The sequence below is a fragment of the Lampris incognitus genome, chromosome 2 (assembly GCF_029633865.1).
Source record: "Lampris incognitus isolate fLamInc1 chromosome 2, fLamInc1.hap2, whole genome shotgun sequence".
Lineage (NCBI taxonomy): Eukaryota > Metazoa > Chordata > Actinopteri > Lampriformes > Lampridae > Lampris > Lampris incognitus.
In genome coordinates, this window is record NC_079212.1 from 123,758,127 (window position 1) to 123,781,550 (window position 23,424).

The 23,424-nt window shown below is 42.1% G+C and overlaps 1 protein-coding gene across 1 annotated transcript in view; it reads right to left on the bottom strand.

Annotated features, from left to right (window-relative positions):
• Window positions 1-2,333: 2,333 nt before the first annotated feature.
• The window catches only part of LOC130107970 (mitogen-activated protein kinase kinase kinase 12-like), a 30,299-nt gene continuing 9,208 nt past the window's right edge, over window positions 2,334-23,424 (bottom strand). Inside the window, 9 exon segments of the mRNA XM_056274792.1 lie at window positions 2,334-2,486; window positions 3,183-3,483; window positions 4,806-4,873; window positions 5,005-5,728; window positions 6,683-6,823; window positions 11,029-11,145; window positions 12,425-12,534; window positions 19,891-19,999; window positions 21,178-21,336. Coding sequence (XP_056130767.1) covers window positions 2,403-2,486; window positions 3,183-3,483; window positions 4,806-4,873; window positions 5,005-5,728; window positions 6,683-6,823; window positions 11,029-11,145; window positions 12,425-12,534; window positions 19,891-19,999; window positions 21,178-21,336 — 1,813 coding nt within the window. The 3' untranslated portion in view covers window positions 2,334-2,402.

Here is a 23,424-nt window from a genome sequence, read left to right on the forward strand (position 1 = left end):
TTCACTTGAAAACCAGTTCTTAATGACTTGAGTTGTTAAATGTTCTTATACTGCCATCAGTGATCCCCCCCTTTTTTTTAATACCCAATTGTACTTGGCCAATTACCCCACTCTTCCGAACCATCCTGGTCGCTGCTCCACCCCCTCTGCTGATTCGGGGAGGGCTGCAGACTACCACATGCCTCCTCCAATACATGTGGAGACACCAGTCGCTTCTTTTCACCTGACAGTGAGGCGTTTCGCCAGGGGCATGTAGTGCCTGAGAGGATCACACTATTTCCCCCCAGTCCCCCGCCCCGAAACAGGCGCCCAACCGACCAGAGGAGGTGCTAGTGCAGCGACCAGGACACATACCCACATCTGACTTCCAACCCGGAGACACGGCCAATTGTGTTTGTAGGGACGCCCGACTCAAGCCTGAGGTAACACAGGGATTTGAACTACCGATCCGTGTGTTGGTAGGCAACGAAATAGACTGCCACACCACCCGGACGCCCCTGCCTTCAATAATATTTGAAAGTGTCTCGTCATGCGGAACCTTGGGTATGTGAGACCTGGCCTGGAAATCTCTCCAGTCTCTCAACAGGCCAACACTGATAATCTTACCAAAGGGCAAATTTTTACCCTCGCCTTAAACATGATTTCAATTCTGATAGCAGCCAGGTGTAACTGTAGCTCCTGCATATATGTTGGGTTATGCATCTCAAATTTGTGGTCCGTCAATAGATTTTGAGCGGGGCCATTTTTTTTTTTAAACAAATGGCGCCCCAGGTCGGAATTCCTCCAAAACATTTTTGTTTTAATTTTTGTTTTTGTCCGAATCGACCTGAGTGAAGCTAAGTGTTGACATACCTTTGAGATTCCTAGGCCAAGGTTAAAAAGGCAACTCAATTTATCTTCTTACTGATATTTGTATTGAGTTTGCTGTCCCCTTCATTCATATGCCTTCAAGTTTGCTGACGTTAACTAACCGAACTCAGAAATCTGCACTTTATTTGTTGGATTTTTCCTCTGGATGGAGCTTATATTATCACTTCGATGAAGTCACAAACCGTGACGATGGTCCAAAGTACACAAAAGGCTACACTTTTTTCTTTTCTTTTTTTTTTTTTACAAGCATGCTTTTTTTCTGTCTTATGTACATCCCCAAGATGCACATAGGTGAGGTTTTCAAACTGGTATTGCCTTACTATACAATTAACACCGCAATACCAACAAAGCAAGCCTGTCCTGAACAAAAGCAGACGGCGTTCTCGTTATCCTCAATATAAATTAAGAGTGCAGAAATATTGTCTTTTCATTGGTCACATGAACCACGCCTCTTTTACTTTTTTTTTTAACCTATATGTGAACAGCATCTAAATTCTAGTACCATAAGCTTTCCTAGAGGTTCAAATCGGTAGCGCCATCTATTTAATAACAGCACCATCAAATTATAGTCTTGGATTTTAAAAAATTTGTTCCATACACAGATATTTACATCGATATTAAAAACCAAATTGTAAAAAAATGACAACATATTCCCTGATTCAAACTTAAAAAAATGTAAACTGTAAACAATGCAAAAGAAGAAATAAATGTAAACTTTTTTTAAAATCACTAATACTATCAAATGAATTCATTGTAAACTGTTAATAAATTAGACTTCAGTGCATAATGCTTTTGGAGGAAATGCAGTACAACAAAACGATCACTGAAATTATTAAAATATTAAATTAAGTGCAAACAGCAACGTTAGGGGCCATCCTGGAAATGATTGACAGCTGAACGGAACATTCCAGAAGTCTTAATGGACTTCCATTAATGTGATCTAGTGAAGAGGACATTTTACAAAAATACAGCTATAATGTGATATATAATGAAACACATTTCCACAATGTTGGAAAAAAAAACCCAATACAAACTAGTTTGGAAGATCACAGGTGACATTTACGGATAACATTAGGAATCCTTATTTGGAGGCGAGGGGAGGGTTTGGACTTGGAGGCCCCTGTCAGTGAGGTGTGTCAAGTTGGTGTATTTTTGCAAATCTGGAAGGAGGGAGGTTGAGGAATTGATCTTAGATTTGGTGGTAAAGAAGGGAAAAGAGTTCAACAGTGGGCTGTTCCACTCAGTATGAATACACTCCCCACTTAAGTTCAACAGACACCGAATGCATTCATATTTGCAAAATGCTTATTTTTCTCATTAGGATCTCAATTTGTTGGACTTGGTTCCTAATGAAGATTCTCCTTTTCCTTTTGGACCTCAGCCATTATTACTTGTCTCCTGTCTGTATGTAGTATCCCTGCATAATGAAAGACAGACTCTTCAATGTCTCTGAAAAGGAAATAAACATGTTGAATCCGTGGCTTGATGGCTGAAAGCTGTGGCTTCTTGTGTTGAGGTTTGGCCAGGTCCTTTCACCAGTTCGTGGGTCGGCTGGGTTCTGCGCTGCCCGAGTGGTCCAGCTCTGTGCTGTCGCAGTCCGAGTCGTCGTACAGGCCCTGGGTGTACAGCACAGAAATGCGTTATCTATCTACATCTGTGATTTATCTATGTTAAAGTATACCATCTGATTTCTTACACATTTCCTCACAACATCAAAATCCCACTAATGTCCCAAATAATGTCCGAATTATGTTATATGTACCGCTAGGAGAGGCTTCTGGTGGTAATAATTTGGCTCAATTTATGTTTTCAATGGAGGAAATGCCTTGCTTACACCAGTTAGCAATTAAGGGGTTGATTGTAGGAGCTCATGTAATAGGTTTATCTTTGCCTATTTTCTATGATGTTTAATAATAGAAGTGGCCTGTAGGTGGCAGGTCCACAGTTGATGAACAGGGAAGGCACATTCGATAAGAGAAGAACAAAACCTGAGAGAGATGGTCATTTGAGTTAAGGTAACCTGATAGGACATAAATGTCATAAACCACATCTATAATGCTGGATTTTATTTTGAGTTTGAAGATTAATAATGACATTTTAAACCTCTTAAATGCTTTTTTTTGTTCACACTGCTTATGATGTTTTGGGGCAAGACTATTAATGAATATTAATATTAAAATATCAAGAGTATGATTTATACAATCGTCAGCTTTACCTGAATTCTCTGCAGTTAAATTTGATGTGCAATATCCATGTCTATTTGTCATGCCAAAACATTGTCATCTCTTTCTCTCTAATCTGCATTATCCTACCTCGTAACTGTTGCGATCCGAGGTGAGCTGGGTCTTGACGTGTTGCACAGCGGCCTCCTTCTCAGAAAGCCCATCGGAGCCTAGCTGGGCTGGGTCTGCCGGGTCTGGGGGGATCTCTGAGCCCTGAGACAGCAGATCGTCACTCTTGTCGTCCAGGCGCTCATCTGTGTTGGTGCTGACCACATCAGGCGTGCCGCTGTGGGAGTGGTCTGTCGTGTTGCCCTCGTCACCATCAGAGATGGAGAGGTTCTCCGAGCTGAAGGTGGACAGGGACTGGCACTTTGTCATACTGACTGGGCGCCTGTGGACAGCAGAGGGGCAAACAATGATATATATATATTTTTTTAAAAATAATTATATTAGAACAAATGAACTTGAATAAATTGAATAACTAACACACTAATTCAAATAAACTTAAGCCCCTTTCACACATAAAACCTGTGTTTTTAGTTGCCCGTATATATCACCGGCAACCGAAAACAGGTTCAACCTGCGTTTTGACCATTCATACCAGACTATGGTCACAGGGAAATCCTGAGTCATCACTGTTTGCATAAGACCTATGTCTTAGCACCCAGTGGTTAGCACTGTTGCCTCACAGCAAGAAGGTCTGGGGTTTGAACCCCAGGCCATCCCAGGTCCTTTCTGTGTGGAGTTTGCTTGTTCTGCCTGTGTCTGCATGGGTTTCCCCTGGGTGCTCCCCTTTCCTCCCAACATCAAAAAGACATGCATGTTAGGGTTAATAGTGTCTGTGCCCCTGACCAAGGCAATGGAAAGAAGAACTGGAGTTGGTCCCCGGGTGCTGCAGCTCCCCACTGTTCCTACACAATAGGGTGGGTTAAATGCAGAGAACAAATTTCATTGTAACTATACAATGACAAAATAAAGTGGCTTTCTTTTCTTTCCTTCTTAAGTTCCATACCAGTCACTGCTAGTTAGGGTAGTCGTGTTTCAATGTCATTAAAAGTGTACATTTCAGTGTTTTTGTTTACAGTGGAGATTCAACATGGCCAACAGTACAGACAATCTGGTGTTTGGTCAGGCAATCCTTGACTTTTACTTATTCAGTCACCTTATGAAAGCTCAATGCAACAGCATGCTAGCTCACTGGAACTTTTGGATAATGCAACACTTACATCATACTAGTGTACATCTGATCAAAACTAGCGAGGTTCCATCGTACCAAAGCAGAGCCGTGTTGGACTCACATAAAACTCTGGTCATGGCCGGGGTCGCGTACCCAGGTCGGATGACCCATGTTGACCCATTTACACCAACAGCAAACATGGGTTTTTCCCAGGTCGTTGCTTCAGAGTGAAAGAGGTTTTATTCAACATTTTGGAGCAACCTTGTGGTTCAGCCAGGCCTTATCATGGTGCTATGTTTGAGCATTTGAGTCCAATTCAGGACTTATGTCTTCCCATCCTCTCTTTGTCCTCCATTTTCACTGCCCTGTCTCATAAATTGGCTCAACTTAAAAAAATGGATGCCCCTCATGTATATGCAATAATCCCATGGAGTTTCTGCAAAGTAAATTAAGATGACATTGAAGTATGGTACAGATCAGGGCTTTAGACGGATGCACTGCTCTGGTATATGCTTGGTGTGTTTAACAGGTCTTACCGTCGCCTTGGCAACTCCACTTCACTGTCCACTTCTCCTTCCTCCTCCTCTGATGACACTCCACGTCTCTGTGGGGGAGAGCATCCAATCTTTTCAACATTGTGCTCATCATGGTATACTTTTAAGATGAGCAAATCTTTATTTGTGAAACTGGATCAAACTCAGAACAGGGACAACCTCACTGGAGTCAAAATCTCACCTGACTTCGTGTAACGGCTGCCCTGTAGAGCAGCGCAGAGGGAGTGAGGCGTTGACTTCTGGGAGAGCGCACAATCCCCGTCCTGTCCTCCTTCTCCTCACCATCCTGGGGCAAATGGGGATTCCCCAGCACTGCTACCCTTCCTGCAGCAGCACCCCTCCCACAGGGCGAGTCGGGGCTACTAGAAAATGGGATCGATGCAGCGTCTTCGCTTGGCGTGTTACTGCGGGGAGGGGTCTCTGCGAGGTCATCGGTCCCCCCAACCGCCTCCGGCACATCTTCCTCTGGCTGACCATCCGTTCCTCCTCTCCCACTTCCCCCCAGCCCGGCCGAGGCACTCTGACTCCCCCCTCTGTCCAGCCCCGACCCAGCCTGTCCCTTCCTCCGGCCCTCGGCTTCAAGGGTAGTGGAGATGAGATCAGGGCTGGAGGAGGACATCTTCTTCAGCAGGAGGTCATGCTGGAGGCCCCTGAGGGCAGCACTGGGGTCCAGGCACTGCTTGCTGCTCGGGACTGATGAGGTGGTGTTGACCAGGGCTAAGGAAGAGGAGAGGGTGGCTTTCAGCTGGGCCAAATCCCCTGTGCTCCCCTTGCCGGCTTTGCGGTAGCGGGGTTTCCCTCGGCGGGAGCGGCCCGGCGAAGTGGAGCCCTTGTTGGGGATAGTTACCTGTGTGACAGATGAGTCCAGCCTGGGCAGGATGACCTCTGACCTTAGCAAGTCAGGCCTGGAGAGAATATGAACAGGATAAATATTTAAAACCAAGGAGAGGGGAATAAGAGGAGAAAAGCTTGTGTAAAAATTTTTTTTTTTAAAAAGCTATAGAACATGAGTAACTACTTCCTGGATTATATGCTTCATATTTTCTTCTATTCATTACTTTGTTAATTTTCTATATGTACTTAATATAAAGGAACATTTAAAACAGAGGATAGTGAAATAAGAATAGTATCTTTAATAAAACTTATGGCTTAAAATCCAAGTTAATGACAGCCAAGTTAGTTTGCACAAAATAGGTATATGTCTTGATGGAATGCTCAATATAAGGACAAAAGGACATGAGCACAACAATTAAAAGTAGTAAATACACAGGAATATCTAATATTGTGTATTTAAATGTCCAATATGCAAGTGGGTAAGAATAGACAGGGTGATAGGTAAGTGTTAATACTAACAATCGAAAATATAATTTATGTATAAAGTGTGACTAATTTCCCTGTAAGGGACAATAAAGATACTTTGTCTTTGACTGACTCTAGTGGGAAAAAATATACTACCTGAATTATATGCAGTCTCTTTTCATTCATTTGCTAGCCTGCTTAACCTAATTTAGGGGGGTGCTTGCACACTAGCAGGCATTGGGTGAAAGACAGGGAAACACCCTTGAAAGGTTGCCTATCCATCACAGAACCCCATAACAACCAAACATGCATATCTTTGGACAATTGGAGAAAACCAGAGTACTGTGAAGAAAACATGCAATCACACAATCACGCAAACTCAATACACAAGAGCCAGGATCAAATCCTTGACAATCATGCTCTCCACTAAGCCATCACGTCACCAACACTTCAACTATGACCTTGTGAATTTGGTTTGAAATGTCCTTATTTACACAGATAACATACAGTCACAACTTGACAACAGTTTGGAGTACATCCCTTCCACGTAGTCTTCTTACCTTTTAGTGTGTGAGGGCAGCTTCTGAGGTACGTTGCGTTTCTTCATGAGTTTCTCCATTGAGTTGGCAGAGCCTCCCTGTCTGGAGCCATGGTGTTTGTTGAAGCAGCCTGGGTACTTCTTATCCAGTGACTGCTCCCTCCTGAGGTTTAAATAAAAGGCACTACACATTTAATGGATATTAACAGATCTTAAGATAGATGATATAGCTATGGATATTAAGCTATAGTGCACTTTGATGTCCACAATGGTCTTCTGTGACCGAATACAATGGACAACTATTGCAGACACTAAAACATATTATGCATCATTATGCAATCCCATCCTTTTTCCTTTTTATATATATCCAGTGATTCAAGTAAATTCTTTATGAGACACTACAAGCCTGTTTCATGCCATAAGCAATCATCAGCTGTCATATATATATATATATATATATATATATATATATATATATATATATATATATATCATCAGCTGTAGAGCTTAATTGACAGCTGATGATTGCTTATGGCATGAAACAGGCTTGTACTGTCATAAAGAATTTACTTGACGCACTGGATTATTTTGCTCCTTATTTGTTGAGCGCTTTCCCTACCGCTGAGTGTTTCTTTTAACAAATATACACTACCGTTCAAAAGTTTGGGATCACCCAAACAATTTCGTGTTTTCCATGAAAAGTCACACTTATTCACCACCATATGTTGTGAAATGAATAGAAAATAGAGTCAAGACATTGACAAGGTTAGAAATAATGATTTGTATTTGAAATAAGATTTTTTTTACATCAAACTTTGCTTTCGTCAAAGAATCCTCCATTTGCAGCAATTACAGCATTGCAGACCTTTGGCATTCTAGCTGTTAATTTGTTGAGGTAATCTGGAGAAATTGCACCCCACGCTTCCAGAAGCAGCTCCCACAAGTTGGATTGGTTGGATGGGCACTTCTTTGAGCAGATTGAGTTTCTGGAGCATCACATTTTTGGGGTCAATTAAACGCTCAAAATGGCCAGAAAAAGAGAACTTTCATCTGAAACTCGACAGTCTATTCTTGTTCTTAGAAATGAAGCCGATTCCATGCGAGAAATTGCTAAGAAATTGAAGATTTCCTACACCGGTGTGTACTACTCCCTTCAGAGGACAGCACAAACAGGCTCTAACAGGTACTATTTAATGAAGATGCCAGTTGGGGACCTGTGAGGCGTCTGTTTCTCAAACTAGAGACTCTAATGTACTTATCTTCTTGCTCAGTTGTGCAACGCGGCCTCCCACTTCTTTTTCTACTCTGGTTAGAGCCTGTTTGTGCTGTCCTCTGAAGGGAGTAGTACACACCGGTGTAGGAAATCTTCAATTTCTTAGCAATTTCTCGCATGGAATAGCCTTCATTTCTAAGAACAAGAATAGACTGTCGAGTTTCAGATGAAAGTTCTCTTTTTCTGGCCATTTTGAGCGTTTAATTGACCCCACAAATGTGATGCTCCAGAAACTCAATCTGCTCAAAGAAGTGCCCATCCAACCAATCCAACTTGTGGGAGCTGCTTCTGGAAGCGTGGGGTACAATTTCTCCAGATTACCTCAACAAATTAACAGCTAGAATGCCAAAGGTCTGCAATGCTGTAATTGCTGCAAATGGAGGGTTCTTTGACGAAAGCAAAGTTTGATGTAAAAAAAATCTTATTTCAAATACAAATCATTATTTCTAACCTTGTCAATGTCTTGACTCTATTTTCTATTCATTTCACAACATATGGTGGTGAATAAGTGTGACTTTTCATGGAAAACACGAAATTGTTTGGGTGATCCCAAACTTTTGAACGGTAGTGTATATATATATACACTACCGTTCAAAAGTTTGGGATCACATTGAAATGTCCATATTTTTGAAGGAAAAGCACTGTACTTTTCAATGAAGATAACTTTAAACTAGTCTTAACTTTAAAGAAATACACTCTATACATTGCTAATGTGGTAAATGACTATTCTAGCTGCAAATGTCTGGTTTTTGGTGCAATATCTACATAGGTGTATAGAGGCCCATTTCAAGCAACTGTCACTCCAGTGTTCTAATGGTACAATGTGTTTGCTCATTGGCTCAGAAGGCTAATTGATGATTAGAAAACCCTTGTGCAATCATGTTCACACATCTGAAAACAGTTTAGCTCGTTACAGAAGCTACAAAACGGACCTTCCTTTGAGCAGATTGAGTTTCTGGAGCATCACATTTGTGGGGTCAATTAAACGCTCAAAATGGCCAGAAAAAGAGAACTTTCATCTGAAACTCGACAGTCTATTCTTGTTCTTAGAAATGAAGGCTATTCCATGCGAGAAATTGCTAAGAAATTGAAGATTTCCTACACCGGTGTGTACTACTCCCTTCAGAGGACAGCACAAACAGGCTCTAACCAGAGTAGAAAAAGAAGTGGGAGGCCGCGTTGCACAACTGAGCAAGAAGATAAGTACATTAGAGTCTCTAGTTTGAGAAACAGACGCCTCACAGGTCCCCAACTGGCATCTTCATTAAATAGTACCCGCAAAACACCAGTGTCAACATCTACAGTGAAGAGGCGGCTGCGGGATTCTGGGCTTCAGGGCAGAGTGGCAAAGAAAAAGCCATATCTGAGACTGACCAATAAAAGAAAAAGATTAAGATGGGCAAAAGAACACAGACATTGGACAGAGGAAGACTGGAAAAAAGTGTTGTGGACGGATGAATCCAAGTTTGAGGTGTTTGGATCACAAAGAAGAACGTTTGTGAGACGCAGAACAAATGAAAAGATGCTGGAAGAATGCCTGACGCCATCTGTTAAGCATGGTGGAGGTAATGTGATGGTCTGGGGTTGCTTTGGTGCTGGTAAGGTGGGAGATTTGTACAGGGTAAAAGGGATTCTGAATAAGGAAGGCTATCACTCCATTTTGCAACGCCATGCCATACCCAGTGGACAGCGCTTGATTGGAGCCAATTTCATCCTACAACAGGACAATGACCCTAAACACACCTCCAAATTGTGCAAGAACTATTTAGAGCAGAAGCAGGCAGCTGGTATTCTATCGGTAATGGAGTGGCCAGCGCAGTCACCAGATCTGAACCCCATTGAGCTGTTGTGGGAGCAGCTTGACCGTATGGTACGCAAGAAGTGCCCATCCAACCAATCCAACTTGTGGGAGCTGCTTCTGGAAGCGTGGGGTGCAATTTCTCCAGATTACCTCAACAAATTAACAGCTAGAATGCCAAAGGTCTGCAATGCTGTAATTGCTGCAAATGGAGGATTCTTTGACGAAAGCAAAGTTTGATGTAAAGAAAATCTTATTTCAAATACAAATCATTATTTCTAACCTTGTCAATGTCTTGACTCTATTTTCTATTCATTTCACAACATATGGTGGTGAATAAGTGTGACTTTTCATGGAAAACACAAAATTGTTTGGGTGATCCCAAACTTTTGAACGGTAGTGTATATATATATATATATATATATATATATGTGTGTGTGTATGTATGTATGTATGTATATGTATCAAGATAATGTTTGGTGACTGTCAGTGAAGACGGAGCAGGTAGCAGAACATAAGTTTTGTATTTTAATGAGTAAATTATTTATGTACATACGAATTTTAATAAGCTGTGATTTGGTTTGTCTTGAAATCTTTTATGGGTGACTCTTTCTCATTTAGCTCAAGTTACTTAGGTAGATATGTCACATTAAATAACCATTGTATTTAAGGGTAGAAATTAGTGATTTTTTTTTCTCCCTTTTTCTCCCCAATTGTATCCGACCTATTACCCCACTCTTCCGAGTCATCCCAGTCACTGCGCCACCCCCTCTGCCAGTCCGGGGAGGGCTGCAGACTACCACATGCCTCCTCCGATACATGTGAAGTCCCCAACCGCTTCTTCTCACCTGACAGTGAGGAGTTTTGCCAGGGGGACGTAGCACGTGGGAAGATCAGGCTATTCCCCTCAGTTCCCCTGCCCCCCCGAAAAGGCACCCCGACCGACCAGAGGAAGCGCTAGTGCAGTAACCAGGACACATACCCACCTCCGGCTTCCCACCTGCAGACAAGGCTAACCGTTTCTGTAGGGACGCCTAACCAAGCTGGAGACAACACGGGCATTTGAACCAGTGATCCCCGTGTTGGTAGGCAACGGAATAGACCACCACGCTACCCGGATGCCCATTACTGATCAATTTTGGCCAACTACATTCCCATTAGCCCCTATTCAACATCTGGCTGGCACGCATTAGCCTGGACTGAAATACATTATCCATGGTTTCTTTGTTTTCCCGAATGGTACACTTTGCTTTAAAGTTATTAATGATAAAGTCCGTGTCAATGTAATTATACATACTTGAGCAGCTCTTTCTCTTTGAGTTCCAGCTGTAGCATGACCACATTGAGCTCCATGTAGAGATTGTTGGCCCTCTCCAACTTTCTCTCATAGTGTTCTCGGATGTCAAGAGCGTGTCTGTGGCAAAAGAACAAGAGAAACACAGATACTCAAAGCCTGCATTGTTTTTAATTGGTCTTTACATGTAGTAGTGGCAGTAGTAGTAGCAGTAATAATGAAAAGAAGTCATAGCGGTGTTAAATAGTATGTGAAATGCCTCTATGTGAAGAAGGCTGTATGCATCAATAAACATTAACCATGCATTACTCCATCTTCTTTACCAATTCCCAACTTTTCTAAACATGGCTCTCAATCGCCATTGCCAGTGTTGGTATCATTTTAAAGAATAGATCCACTTTTTTGAACCCAGACCTTATTAAAACATTGTCAGGCATCATTAATAATTATACAGAAAAACAGTTCACTGATCGCTTCACTACTGAAAACTTATTTTGCTGAATCTTCTTGCTGAACTTCAACGCAGTCCAAAGGGGCAAATGTTTTAACCTTCAAAAACCACAACACATCTCCTTTCGGAAAACAAGAAGCTCACAGTATAGTTTGGCATCACTCCTATTCAAAGCATATAATGAATAAACATGAAATAAATGAATATACATCTGACTGTACTGTCCTTACAGTGGCTTCTTCCTCATTCCTTTAAATTCTTTGTGCCTTTCTTTACTTTGCACACATCTTGGTTTGAAACGATACACCACTCTTGAATGCAAGGCGCTTCCTATTCCTTTTTTTGTTTTTTGGATTCCCCCCCTTTTTCTCCCCAATTGTACTTGGCCAATTACCCCACTCTTCTGAGCCATCCCAGTCACTGCTCCACCCCCTCTGCCAATCTAGGGAGGGCTGCAGACTACCACATGCCTCCTCCAAGACATGTGGAGTCGCCAGCCGCTTCTTTTCACCTGACAGTGAGGAGTTTCAGCTGGAGGATGTAGCACGTGGGAGGTTCACGCTAGTCTCCTCAGTTCCCCCTCCCCCCTGAACAGGCACTCCAACCAACCAGAGGAGGCGCTAGTGCAGCGACCAGGACACATACCCAAATCCGGCTTCCCAACCGCAGACACGGCCAATTGTTTCTGTAGGGATGCCCGACCAAGCCGGAGGTAACACGGTGATTCGAACCAGTGATCCCCATGTTGGTAGGCAACGGAATAGACCACCACACGACCCGGACGCCCCCTGCCTATTCCTTTTATTTCTAAATGATGCCTGACAACATTTTAATGGTTTGAGTTCAAAAAATGAACCTATCCTTTAATTTCATATCCCCTACCTGTTTTTTCAACAAATCCTTCCCCCTTTGAACACATGTCCCTGTTCCCATAGCAGGATTCCTAACCTGAGTTCTTCTCGGCGTCTTCTGATCAGCTCCTCATCCAGCCTGTGGAGGCACGTACCCTCAGACTTGATCTTTTCAAAATGGTGCCTCACCTCCTCTCTCCATTCCGCCTGACAAGAAACATACAAATGCACAATATTTCATTATTAGCATTATTAGCATTAACACAGGAATCCACATCCATCATAAATAAGCATTTCTTGGCTCAATGCTACCATCTTCCATATGGCTTAGAAAAAAATTACTATAAAAGCAACAGCTTCCTGTCCTGTATGCATGAAAAAAAAATTTTTTTCATTTAGCAAACAACTTTATCCAAAGCAGCTTACAGAGTTAACAATGAGCAGATGAATTTGTGTGTCACCTAGAGGCAGCATTGAGCATTTAATAGTAATCCTTTTATAGCCAAGAGTGCATGTCATCATGTCAAGAGCACTTAGTGTAAGTGTGCCTAAATTCATTAATAGTGAGAGATAGGAGACTCGAATTACAAAGTAGCTGGCTAGACAGTGCCACATATCTATATCGCAGACATGGCCAAACGTGCATGTCAGGTGCAGGTTGCAAAAGTGTGCAATAAGTAGAAGAAGCCAGCAATAGTAGTCAGGGAATCAAATTACAAGTGAGCTGGGCAAGGCCACAAATCAATAAGAGTCATGCATAGAGACCACCTTTGGGTTAAGGAATGGCTTGGAAAATGAAGGGGTTGTTTTTGGGGTTTTTTGGGGGTGGGGTGGCTTTTCTTGAAGAAAGTAAACAGGTCGGTAACTCAGATGAAAGACGAGAGTTTGTTTCAGTATTTTGGGGCAAGGTGAGAGAGAAGTCTGAACTTTGAGCTCTTTTGTAGTGTTTCATGTTTGGTAGCATATCATATGAAAAAAAAAATTGAGCTGTATTGCAGCATTATTATCACCAATACAAATCCCTGTCTTGTACTGCCAAAACTGATGAAAATAGCTTCACCTTTCTGTTCATCTGATTCATTGTGGAACAATTTAAGCTGTTGTTGCTTTCAGTGGCATATTGCTTTACTAAACAATTTCTTAGCCAGCAGTCCCATCTGGGCGGTCTGCATGGAAGTCTCAACTATAATACACACCCTCGACACTGTCATGCAACCACTTTGCACTAATTTCAGTCTGTCTGTTACTAGGCAACTCCTGGTCTTGTCTAAATACATTTTTATATATCCATCCATTATCCAAACCGCTTATCCTGCTGTCAGGGTCACGGGGACACTGGAGCCTATCCCAGCAGTCATTATGTGGCAGCCGGGGAGACACCCTGGACAGGCCGCCAGGCCATCACAGGGCTGACACACTTCTTGTCAAAAATATTACTTAGGGGCTTTCATCTTTTTCAGCCGTACTTGTGGTTTGGCTCTTTACAAGTTGTAGAGTAACTCAGCAGCTTCTGTTTGTATCTAATTAGGGCTAACATGGATTCCTGCTTCCATACAAAAATCTTGGTTTGGTTAATGTCCATCCTTTCCCAGTCGCAGTTTTTTTTTCTCCCATAAAAATTAAGTTGAAATGGTGTGCGTATATGTATATGTATACACTCACTGGCCACTTTATTAGGTACACCTTGCTAGTACCGGGTTGGACCCCCTTTTGCCTTCAGAACTGCCTTAATCCTTCGTGGCATAGATTCAACAAGGTACTGGAAACATTCCTCAGAGAGTTTGGTCCATATTGACATGATAGCATCACGCAGTTGCTGCAGATTTGTCGGCTGCACATCCATGATGCGAATCTCCCGGTCCACCACATCCCAAAGGTGCTCTATTGGATTGAGATCTGGTGACTGTGGAGGCCATTTGAGTACAGCGAACTCATTGTCATGTTCAAGAAACCAGTCTGAGATGATTCGAGCTTTATGACATGGCGCGTTATCCTGCTGGAAGTAGCCATCAGAAGATGGGAACACTGTGGTCAAAAAGGGATGGACATGGTCAGCAACAATACTCAGGTAGGCTGTGGCGTTGACACGATGCTCAATTGGTACTAAGGGGCCCAAAGTGTGCCAAGAAAATATCCCCCACACCATTACACCACCACCACCAGCCTGAACCATTGATACAAGGCAGGATGGATCCATGCTTTCATGTTGTTGACGCCAAATTCTGACCCTACCATCCGAATGTCGCAGCAGAAATCGAGACTCATCAGACCAGGCAACGTTTTTCCAATCTTCCATTGTCCAATTTTGGGGAGCCTGTGTGAACTGTAGCCTCAGTTTCCTGTTCTTAGCTGACAGGAGTGGCACCCGGTGTGGTCTTCTGCTGCTGTAGCCCATCTGCCTCAAGGTTCGACGTGTTGTGCGTTCAGAGATGCTCTTCTGCATATCTCGGTTGTAATGAGTGGTTATTTGAGTTACTGTTGCCTTTCTATCAGCTCGAACCAGTCTGGCCATTCTCCTCTGACCTCTGGCATCAACAAGGCATTTTCGCCCACAGAACTGCTGCTCACTGGATATTTTCTCTTTTTCGGACCATTCTCTGTAAACCCTAGAGATGGTTGTGCGTGAAAATCCCAGTAGATCAGCAGTTTCTGAAATACCAGACCAGCCCATCTGGCACCAACAACCATGCCACGTTCAAAGTCACTTAAATCACCTTTCTTCCCCATTCTGATGCTCGGTTTGAACTGCAGCAGATCGTCTTGACCATGTCTACATGCCTAAATGCATTGAGTTGCTGCCATGTGATTGGCTGATTAGAAATTCGCGTTAACGAGCAGTTGGACAGGTGTGCCTAATAAAGTGGCCGGTGAGTGTATATATATATATATATATATATATATATATATATATATATATATATATATATAAAAGAGTGACCAAAGCATTGCCTTAGATTTAACTTCAATCAACTAAATGAGGAAACATTATCAAACCTTTGGCTCATAATCACAATCAATTATTCCACTCAAAATAACAATGGCCAACTCATCGTCCAGATAATACACACGCAGATAGACGTCTGCCATGGTCCAAAATTGCATTAAAGCAGACCTCAGTGAACATGTGCATTGGGTATCTGGGCACCATATAAATTTTCACCACATAAAGATTGGGTAGACCTTGTCGAGGAAATAACCTGTTTTGTTTTTTGTTTTTTTTACAACCAGATTTAAGGCAACCCATTTCTTGCCTATGTTGCTTTTTAGAGCACTTGGGGCGATTGACATCAGGTCTATGGAAAATTCAAACCACCTTAAGAGATCGGCAGAGCAACATAAGCATGAAAACTGCACAAGACAGGAGGCATTGAATTGGCTGTGTAGGGGCGTCTGGGTAGTATAGCGGTCTATTCCGTTGCCTACCAACACGGGATCGCCGGTTCGAATCCCCGTGTTACCTCTGGCTTGGTTGGGCATTGCTACAGACACAATTGGCTGTGTCTGCGAGTGGGAAGCTGGATGTAGGTATATGTTCTGGTTGCTGCACTAGCACCTCCTCTGGTTGGTCGGGGCACCTGTTCGGGGGGGGAGGGGAACTGGGGGGAATAGCCTGATCCTCCCACGTGCTACATCTCCCTGGCAAAACTCCTCACTGTCAGGTGAAAAGAAGTGGCTGGCGACTCTACATGTATCGGTGGAGGCATGTGGTAGTCTGCAGCCATCCTCGGATCGGCAGAAGGGGTGAAGCAGCGATGGGATGGCTCAGGAAATAGGGGAATTGGCCAAGTGCAATCGGGGAGGAAAAAAAAAAGGGGGGGGAGCAAAAAAAGAAAAAAGAATTGACTGTGTAATATACGGCAGTGATACAGAAAACACATTTCATTTTCTCCAAACGGTCTACCAATTTTGGGACAGCCTATTAAATGTTGCCAACATTAAACTCTCATTTCACTAGTCCATATTGCCATTCTTGTCATGTTGCATCCACATGATTGTAGAGTAATGACTGATGCTTACACAGTGAACACAGAGACCTGCTGGGGACCCGTTGTTAGTTGCTGGCTTCGGCTAGTAACAGGCAAGGAGAAGGAGGATCCCCGCTATCCGGATTTACTATGACTTACATCGATGATGAACTAATTAGGTAATGTAACTAGACACTAGACCTTTTTAAGTTGGCTAGCCATGCTAGTTAGGATTTGTATTTTCATTTGAATTAAGTTGGCAATGGTGCATGAGTGGTTGTCAAAATGAAATTGTAAAGCGTGGTGTAATTTCACTTTCCACAGTCACACCTTGAATTTTGTAGGCCATTGAGCGTGACAAGCATATAAATGCAAATGCAATAGTATAGCTTTAAATTGTTAATTATGACCTTAATGTTGCATAGTTAAATGGCCAAATAAACTGCAATTGTTTCACTGCATTTGAAGTTTCCATTTTAATTTGATATGAACATTTAAGTATTGCCAACCTTAAAGCTCGACATGATTTGAAAAGTGAAATGTCAAATGGGCATTTCATTATTTTTTTTTTAATATTTTCAGTATAAATGAATGACGAAATATTTGGCTAAATATTTCATTTGCAATAATTCAAACTGCATTTGAATTATTGCAACTGAAACATTTAGTCACAAATAATGCATGTGTAAGTTGAAAATTAAAATGCAATTATTCGATCTGGTCCACTGGTGTGCGTTTTTATTCAAATAAGTCTGTTTTATATTTCCATAATCAATACAGAGAAAATTGTATTTCATGTATTTTTATTGACCTTAACCTGTTGTGAAATGTTATTATGCTAATTATCAGATATATAATTTTATTAGTGATGCCACCATTTCCTTGGCCGGGTCTCCCTTGAAAAATAGTCTTCATCTCAAGGTGACTACCTAATAGAAATAAAGGTTGAAATAAAGAAAGCACTAACCCAAAGCCTAAGCCTAGAGGTTGGAATTGCAAATGTTTCTGCTATGTTTCATTCTTCCCCCTTTTCTTTCTCTGCATTTAAATATTATTATTCTGCAGTCAGTTGAGTGGGGTTTATAGTATGTTGCACCTTTGTGCTGGTTTGGTGAAGTGCAGCGAAAATTCAGGTTTGTGTGTGTCAAACTGAAACCCATCAGGCTGTAAAATGATAACCAGTGCACAGAGAGGAATACTGGATGAACTGATCTCACACAAACTCCAAAACTGCAGCATGGGCATTTTCTTGTTCACAGTCAAGTTTGACAGCCTTTAGCTGAAGCCTGTCATATCAAAGGACAAAGGGGGATCAGACAGGGGTGTGTGTTTGTGTGTGTGTGTGTGTGTGTGTGTGTGTGTGTGTGTGTGTGTGTGTGTGTGTGTGTGTGTGTGTGTGTGTGTGTGTGTGTGTATTTGCATCCCTATGTCCATACTTTCTTTGTGTGCATCTGTGCAGGTGCACGCCTTCATGTGCCTGTGTGCTGCTTTTCTTATTAGGCTAATGGACTTTGGTTGTACTCTACTATTTCTACAGCTCTCTCTCTCTCTCTCACCCCCCCGATATCACCCTCTCTCTAATTTCTCCCTGCTTCCCACCATTAAAACAATCAATACACTCCACTACCAAATACTTCTCACTAACGTCACAGGAAAATCTATTAAAGGGTGGGGACGAGAGTGAGTGTGTGTGTGGGGGGGGATATGAAGAAAGAGAGGATAAAGAAGAATAGCGGGGATGAGTAGGGGTGAACCGGGGAGGAGGGGCGGTGAGGGATGATTTGAAATTTTCATCGTTTGACACAATGTAAAGGAAAAGAGAGGCAGGTGTATTCATGAGTGCGTGCACACCCACATTTTCTTGTTGACTTATTTTATTTCATTCTTTTAATTGTGCGCTCACACTGCCATGCATCAGTGCATGCTCAGTTGTATGTCTGTGCGCATGTGCATTGTCAGTGGGTCTGCAGTTCTACATGGCTGCCCCAAGTAATGAAATGCATGCCTTCCACACATACAATTTTCTGTGCACTTGTCCTTCAGCTTTGGCTTTTACTAAGAAGATAAATCTTTACATTGCAGACAGCGTGGTAATTGGAAGAGGAGGGCCGTATAGTTATGAAGTCAAGACACTGAAAGATACTACTGATACTGTTGGGAAAAGGTTTTCACTTAGCGGGAGATGAAAAGCCTTGGTGTCACCATTATTCCTCGGAAATTCCTTTTAGTTTTTATATATGTGTGTGTGTGTGTGTGTGTGTGTGTGTGTGTGTATGTATATATATATATATGTGTGTGTGTGTGTATGTATGTGTGTGTGTGTGTGTGTGTGCATGTATATGTATGTATGAATGTATGTATAGCTATAGATAGATAGCTAGATAGCTAGATAGGCGGTGGTCAATTTGTTCAGGCTGTGTAGGAGTAAAGCTGAAACTAAGAATAGGTTGTGTTCTCAATGCAATCTGCCTTTGTTTTCCTTTAAACACATCTTGGTTGTAAAGATCATGGCTGAAATATTGGAGGATTCTCAGCTGGTTTGCCAGGGGTCAGGTAAAGTAATACTAGTTTGAAGCAATACAACTGCATATTTTAGTTACGACTTCATTATTCAGTGGTCATGAGAGTCGTTGGAGCCGTTAGTGACCGACTGTTCTTGGAGGCTAGGCTTCTTGAGTCTCCTGGGTAGAGATGAAAGGACGGCATTGTAAGTGGGAGATAGGTGGTGTCTCAGACCTCCTCCTCTGTTGAGGGATGGTTTTTCCAGTTTCACATAGATAGCTTCCTTCACCCCTCTTTCAAACCATCCATCTTCTCTGCCCAAAATGTGTACATTGCTGTCCTCAGAGGAGTGTGTCTTCTCCTTTAGGTGTAGATAGACATTGGCTGGACATCAGAGCACAGGAGAGCCACACATATCAATAGCTCCGATAACGATGGGCGCGGCCAAACATCGGTACACAAAAGAGCCACTCATATCTATGGCTCTGTTAGCGACGGGCGTTGGTAAACATTGGGACAAAAAGAGCCATGGACATCTATAGCTCTGACAACGACTCCAAGAGGATAAATTCTGAGTCTCATCACCAGCCAGTCAGACTAGCGTTGTCTAGTCAGAAAGGCACGAACTGGGGAAGCCTCTTGGATGAGAGGCGAAACGTCTTCACAGATATATACCAAGTCAAGTTGCACTTGATTCAACTCCTTTGGATAACCATGACCTAGATGAATGAGAACATTTACAGACATATACACATCTGGCTTCCCACCCGCAGACACGGCCAATTGTGTCTGTAGGGACGCCTGACCAAGTCGGAGGTAACAAGGGGATTTGAACTGGTGATCCCCATATTGGTATGCAACAGAATAGACCACTATGCTACCCGGACGCCTGCTTTCATCTTTGACAGACAGGAAGAATGGGATGGAGATAGAGGAAGACATATTACAAGGGTGTCAGGCCGGACTTGAACCTGGGACGTTATAGTTCAGCCTTAGCCAACATGGTGGGCATCAACCAGGTGAGCTAACAGGACACCCCCTGTTCCATCTGCTGGAGATAATTTGGGCCTATGGACAAGGGAGGAGGTAAGCCTACCTGGGATTGGAAATAGGTTTCTTGTGGTGTAGACAAGATGTCTGCAGAGGCAATGTCCAAATGTAGGAGAATTTGTCGGAATGAAGGCCTGTTTCTTGGCTTGCAGTTCCTTTGGGAAAATGGAAACAAAATGGATTATCATAGGATGGGACACACTACAAGAAAATTAGAAGAACACTTTCTATGGAACACATGTTGATAATACACTATAAGCATACTCATAATGCACCATAAGAGTGTTTATTACATGTTATGAGCCTAACAAGACCCTATATAGGTTTATAAGTTGTTATGAGCCACTTATGAACCCCGGTTTGGGTACAGGGAAGGGTTATGAATATTGTAATGCTACCAAACAAATGCACCGGTAAACATATGGCTGCAAAATGAAAAACACCAATTAACACATTCTTAACAAACTGATAAATTCAAAGATGGAGTGGTTTATGATGCAATGAGCTCCTCTTAGCCTGCCTTTCTTTCTTAAGATTCTCTCTATCCAACCCTTCTTTCTTCTATGCTTTTCCATCTTTCTCTTCCCTTACTCATTGTACCCCTATTACTGGATTTGAACTTACATCAGGGCTGGGCACTATATCGATATTATATCATCATCATGATATGAGACTAGATATCGTCTGGCATTTTGGATATCGTAATATGGCATAAGTGTTGTCTTTCCCTGGTTTTAAAGGCTGCATTACAGTAAAGTGATGTAGTTTTCTGAACCTACCAGTCTGTTCTAGCTGTTCTATTAGTTGCCTTTACCCACTTAGTTATTATATAGGCATTACTGATGATTATTTATCAAAAATCTGATTCTGTAAATGTTTTGTGAAAGCACCAATAGTCAACTTCACAATATTGTCACGATATCGATATCAAGGTATTTGGTCCAAAATATCATGATACATGATTTTGTCCATATCGCCCCGCCCTAACTTAAATAAATTCTTGTTTCCATCTATATTTTACCTTTATAACTACATTTTGCCTTTATGTTATATATTTCTTATTTTTACATGTTCAGTCTTTCTATCTTATTTAATTCTGGGTAGTAAATGCAAGCAGAGATTTCATTACACTTGCAGCACTGTATCTGTAACTGCTACACATGACAAATCACATGAAACTTGACACTTGTGTATGATGCTCCGTTTGCATCCCTCACCACTCCTCCTTTTCCCCCCTCACTGTCTTACCCTCCCCCACACCTCCTTTCTCTTCATCACTCCGCTTCCTTTCAAACCTCTTTGACTCGCCCCGTCCCGCTTCACCCCCGCTCACCAGCATTGCCGTAGGAGTATTTTGAAGCCGTCGGGGCAGCTATCAGGGACAGGAAGCTGCAGGCTGTTGTTGCCCACTCCCCAGATGATGGCTGACGAGTCCACATCTTTGTAGGGCACCTCTCCAGTCAACATCTCCCACAGCACCACGCCAAACGACCTGTGCAGAGAAAGGGATTGGATTTAGATTCAAATGTGTATTTGAAAATGGAACTGATGATGGCCTTGTTGAGATGAAATCAATGCTTCTAGTGTGCTGTTCAGAAGAAGTTTAGATAAATTGCCTTATAAACAGCACAGATAGATATAATGACTAACTAGTTTTAGTAACAGTGCACAATTTGGCATGGTCACGCTGTCATTTGGCAAAAAGGATGGTTTGATGGACATGATGGTTCAGGTGACATTTTTCTCCATGTTTTATTTTTTTACCCCTTTTTCTCCCCAATTGTACATGGCCAATTACCCCACTCTTCCAAGCCATCCCGGTCACTGCTCCACCCCCTCTGCCAATCCGAGGAGGGCTGCAGACTACCACATGCCTCCTCTGATACATGTGGAGTCGCCAGCCGCTTCTTTTCACCTGACATTGAGGAGTTTCACCAGGGGGACGTAGCACGTGGGAGGATCACGCTATTCCCCCCAGTTCCCCCTCCCCCCCAAACATGCGCCCTGACTGACCAGAGGAGGCACTAGTGCAGCAACCAAGACACATACCAACATCTGGCTTCCCACCCGCAGACACGGCCAATTGTGTCTGTAGGGATGCCCAACCAAGCCAGAGGTAACACGGGGTTTCAAACCGGCGATCCCCGTGTTGGTAGGCAATGGAATAGACTGCTACGCTTTTGCCCCTTTTGTGTTGATTTTAACTCCACAGTCTCTGTAACTGTGACATAAAACTTTCAATTTAATTTACTATAAAAGCTTTTCTTTAATTCATAGTAATCTCTAAGGTCCCTTTAACACATGATATTCTCCTATTTGTTTTGTTTTTTTCTTGTGCCAGTGCCTACGGTGTTTATTTGTGGCAGTGGTACTCAATCATGTACCATGCATGTCATGTGTGTAGAGGTTTCCTGTCCAAGCCAACACTACACCATCTGATTTCACTAATTAACACACCTTCCTCCAGACGGGAGGACTAATTAATGAAATCAGATGGTGTAGTGTTGGGTTAGAATGAAAACTTCCATACATATGGCTCTTCATGGTACGTGGTTGAGTAACCACTGAGCTATGAGAATTGTTGTTGTTTGTAGTTACTTACTCACTTACTGTTACCAACGATAATCAGTTTGATGTAATGAAATCTTTGAACAGCACTGATAAATTATTCTCCATCTGTAAGACTCTCCCTCATGGCACTTCCAAGGGTGCACTGATAATTGTGCATTATTGAAACCCTGTGGTTCCTCCTGGGCTATTATAAATTTTTATGATGCGAAGACGTCATGTTGTGCTTTTGTTTATATATGCCCATGAGGTTTACACAAATTGTTTGGACAGCACTCTACATGCAGACTGACATGTAGGCATCCTTGTGATAACTGTATCTGTGAGGAGAACCCGGTGGCAGCTGGTAGTGCTTACTTGATCTGCCAACTTTCACAACGATATACAAGTTCAAATTTCTATATTTAGTAAAGAAATTCTACCCATGCAGGATATTTCATTTTGTGGGATACTCAACATTGAGAAAACAAAGCACATAAACTAGATAAACACACTTGAGTAACAAGATTGTTGATAAAAATGTCAGAAAATGTCATGTACTGTGCCAATTATTGAGTACTATCTGCATATCTAAATAGAATATCTAAGCTGGCAAATGAGTAAAGGGATCGAGGAGTGACAGGGATGACCAACATTGAGAAAACAGGGGACATGAACTAGATAAACACACTTCAGTCACAAGCATTTTGACAAAAATGTTTCAGAATGTCTGAAAATGTCATTTACTATGTCATTTATAGAATATCTGCCTATCGAAATAAAATATCTAAGCTGGCAAATAAGTAAAGGAATAGAGGAGTGATAGCTATAGAAACAAACAGTTTCATAAATAGAAAAAAATTTAAATTACTGCAGGTCTCTACTATTCACACATCTAGGTTTTTTGTTTTTTTTTACAGTTGAACATATTGCTGCTACTACTACTACTACTAATAATAATAATAATACTACAGTTGAAAATATTGCAATGCAAAAAAACAAAAAAAATCATCAAAAACACAAAGGGAACATA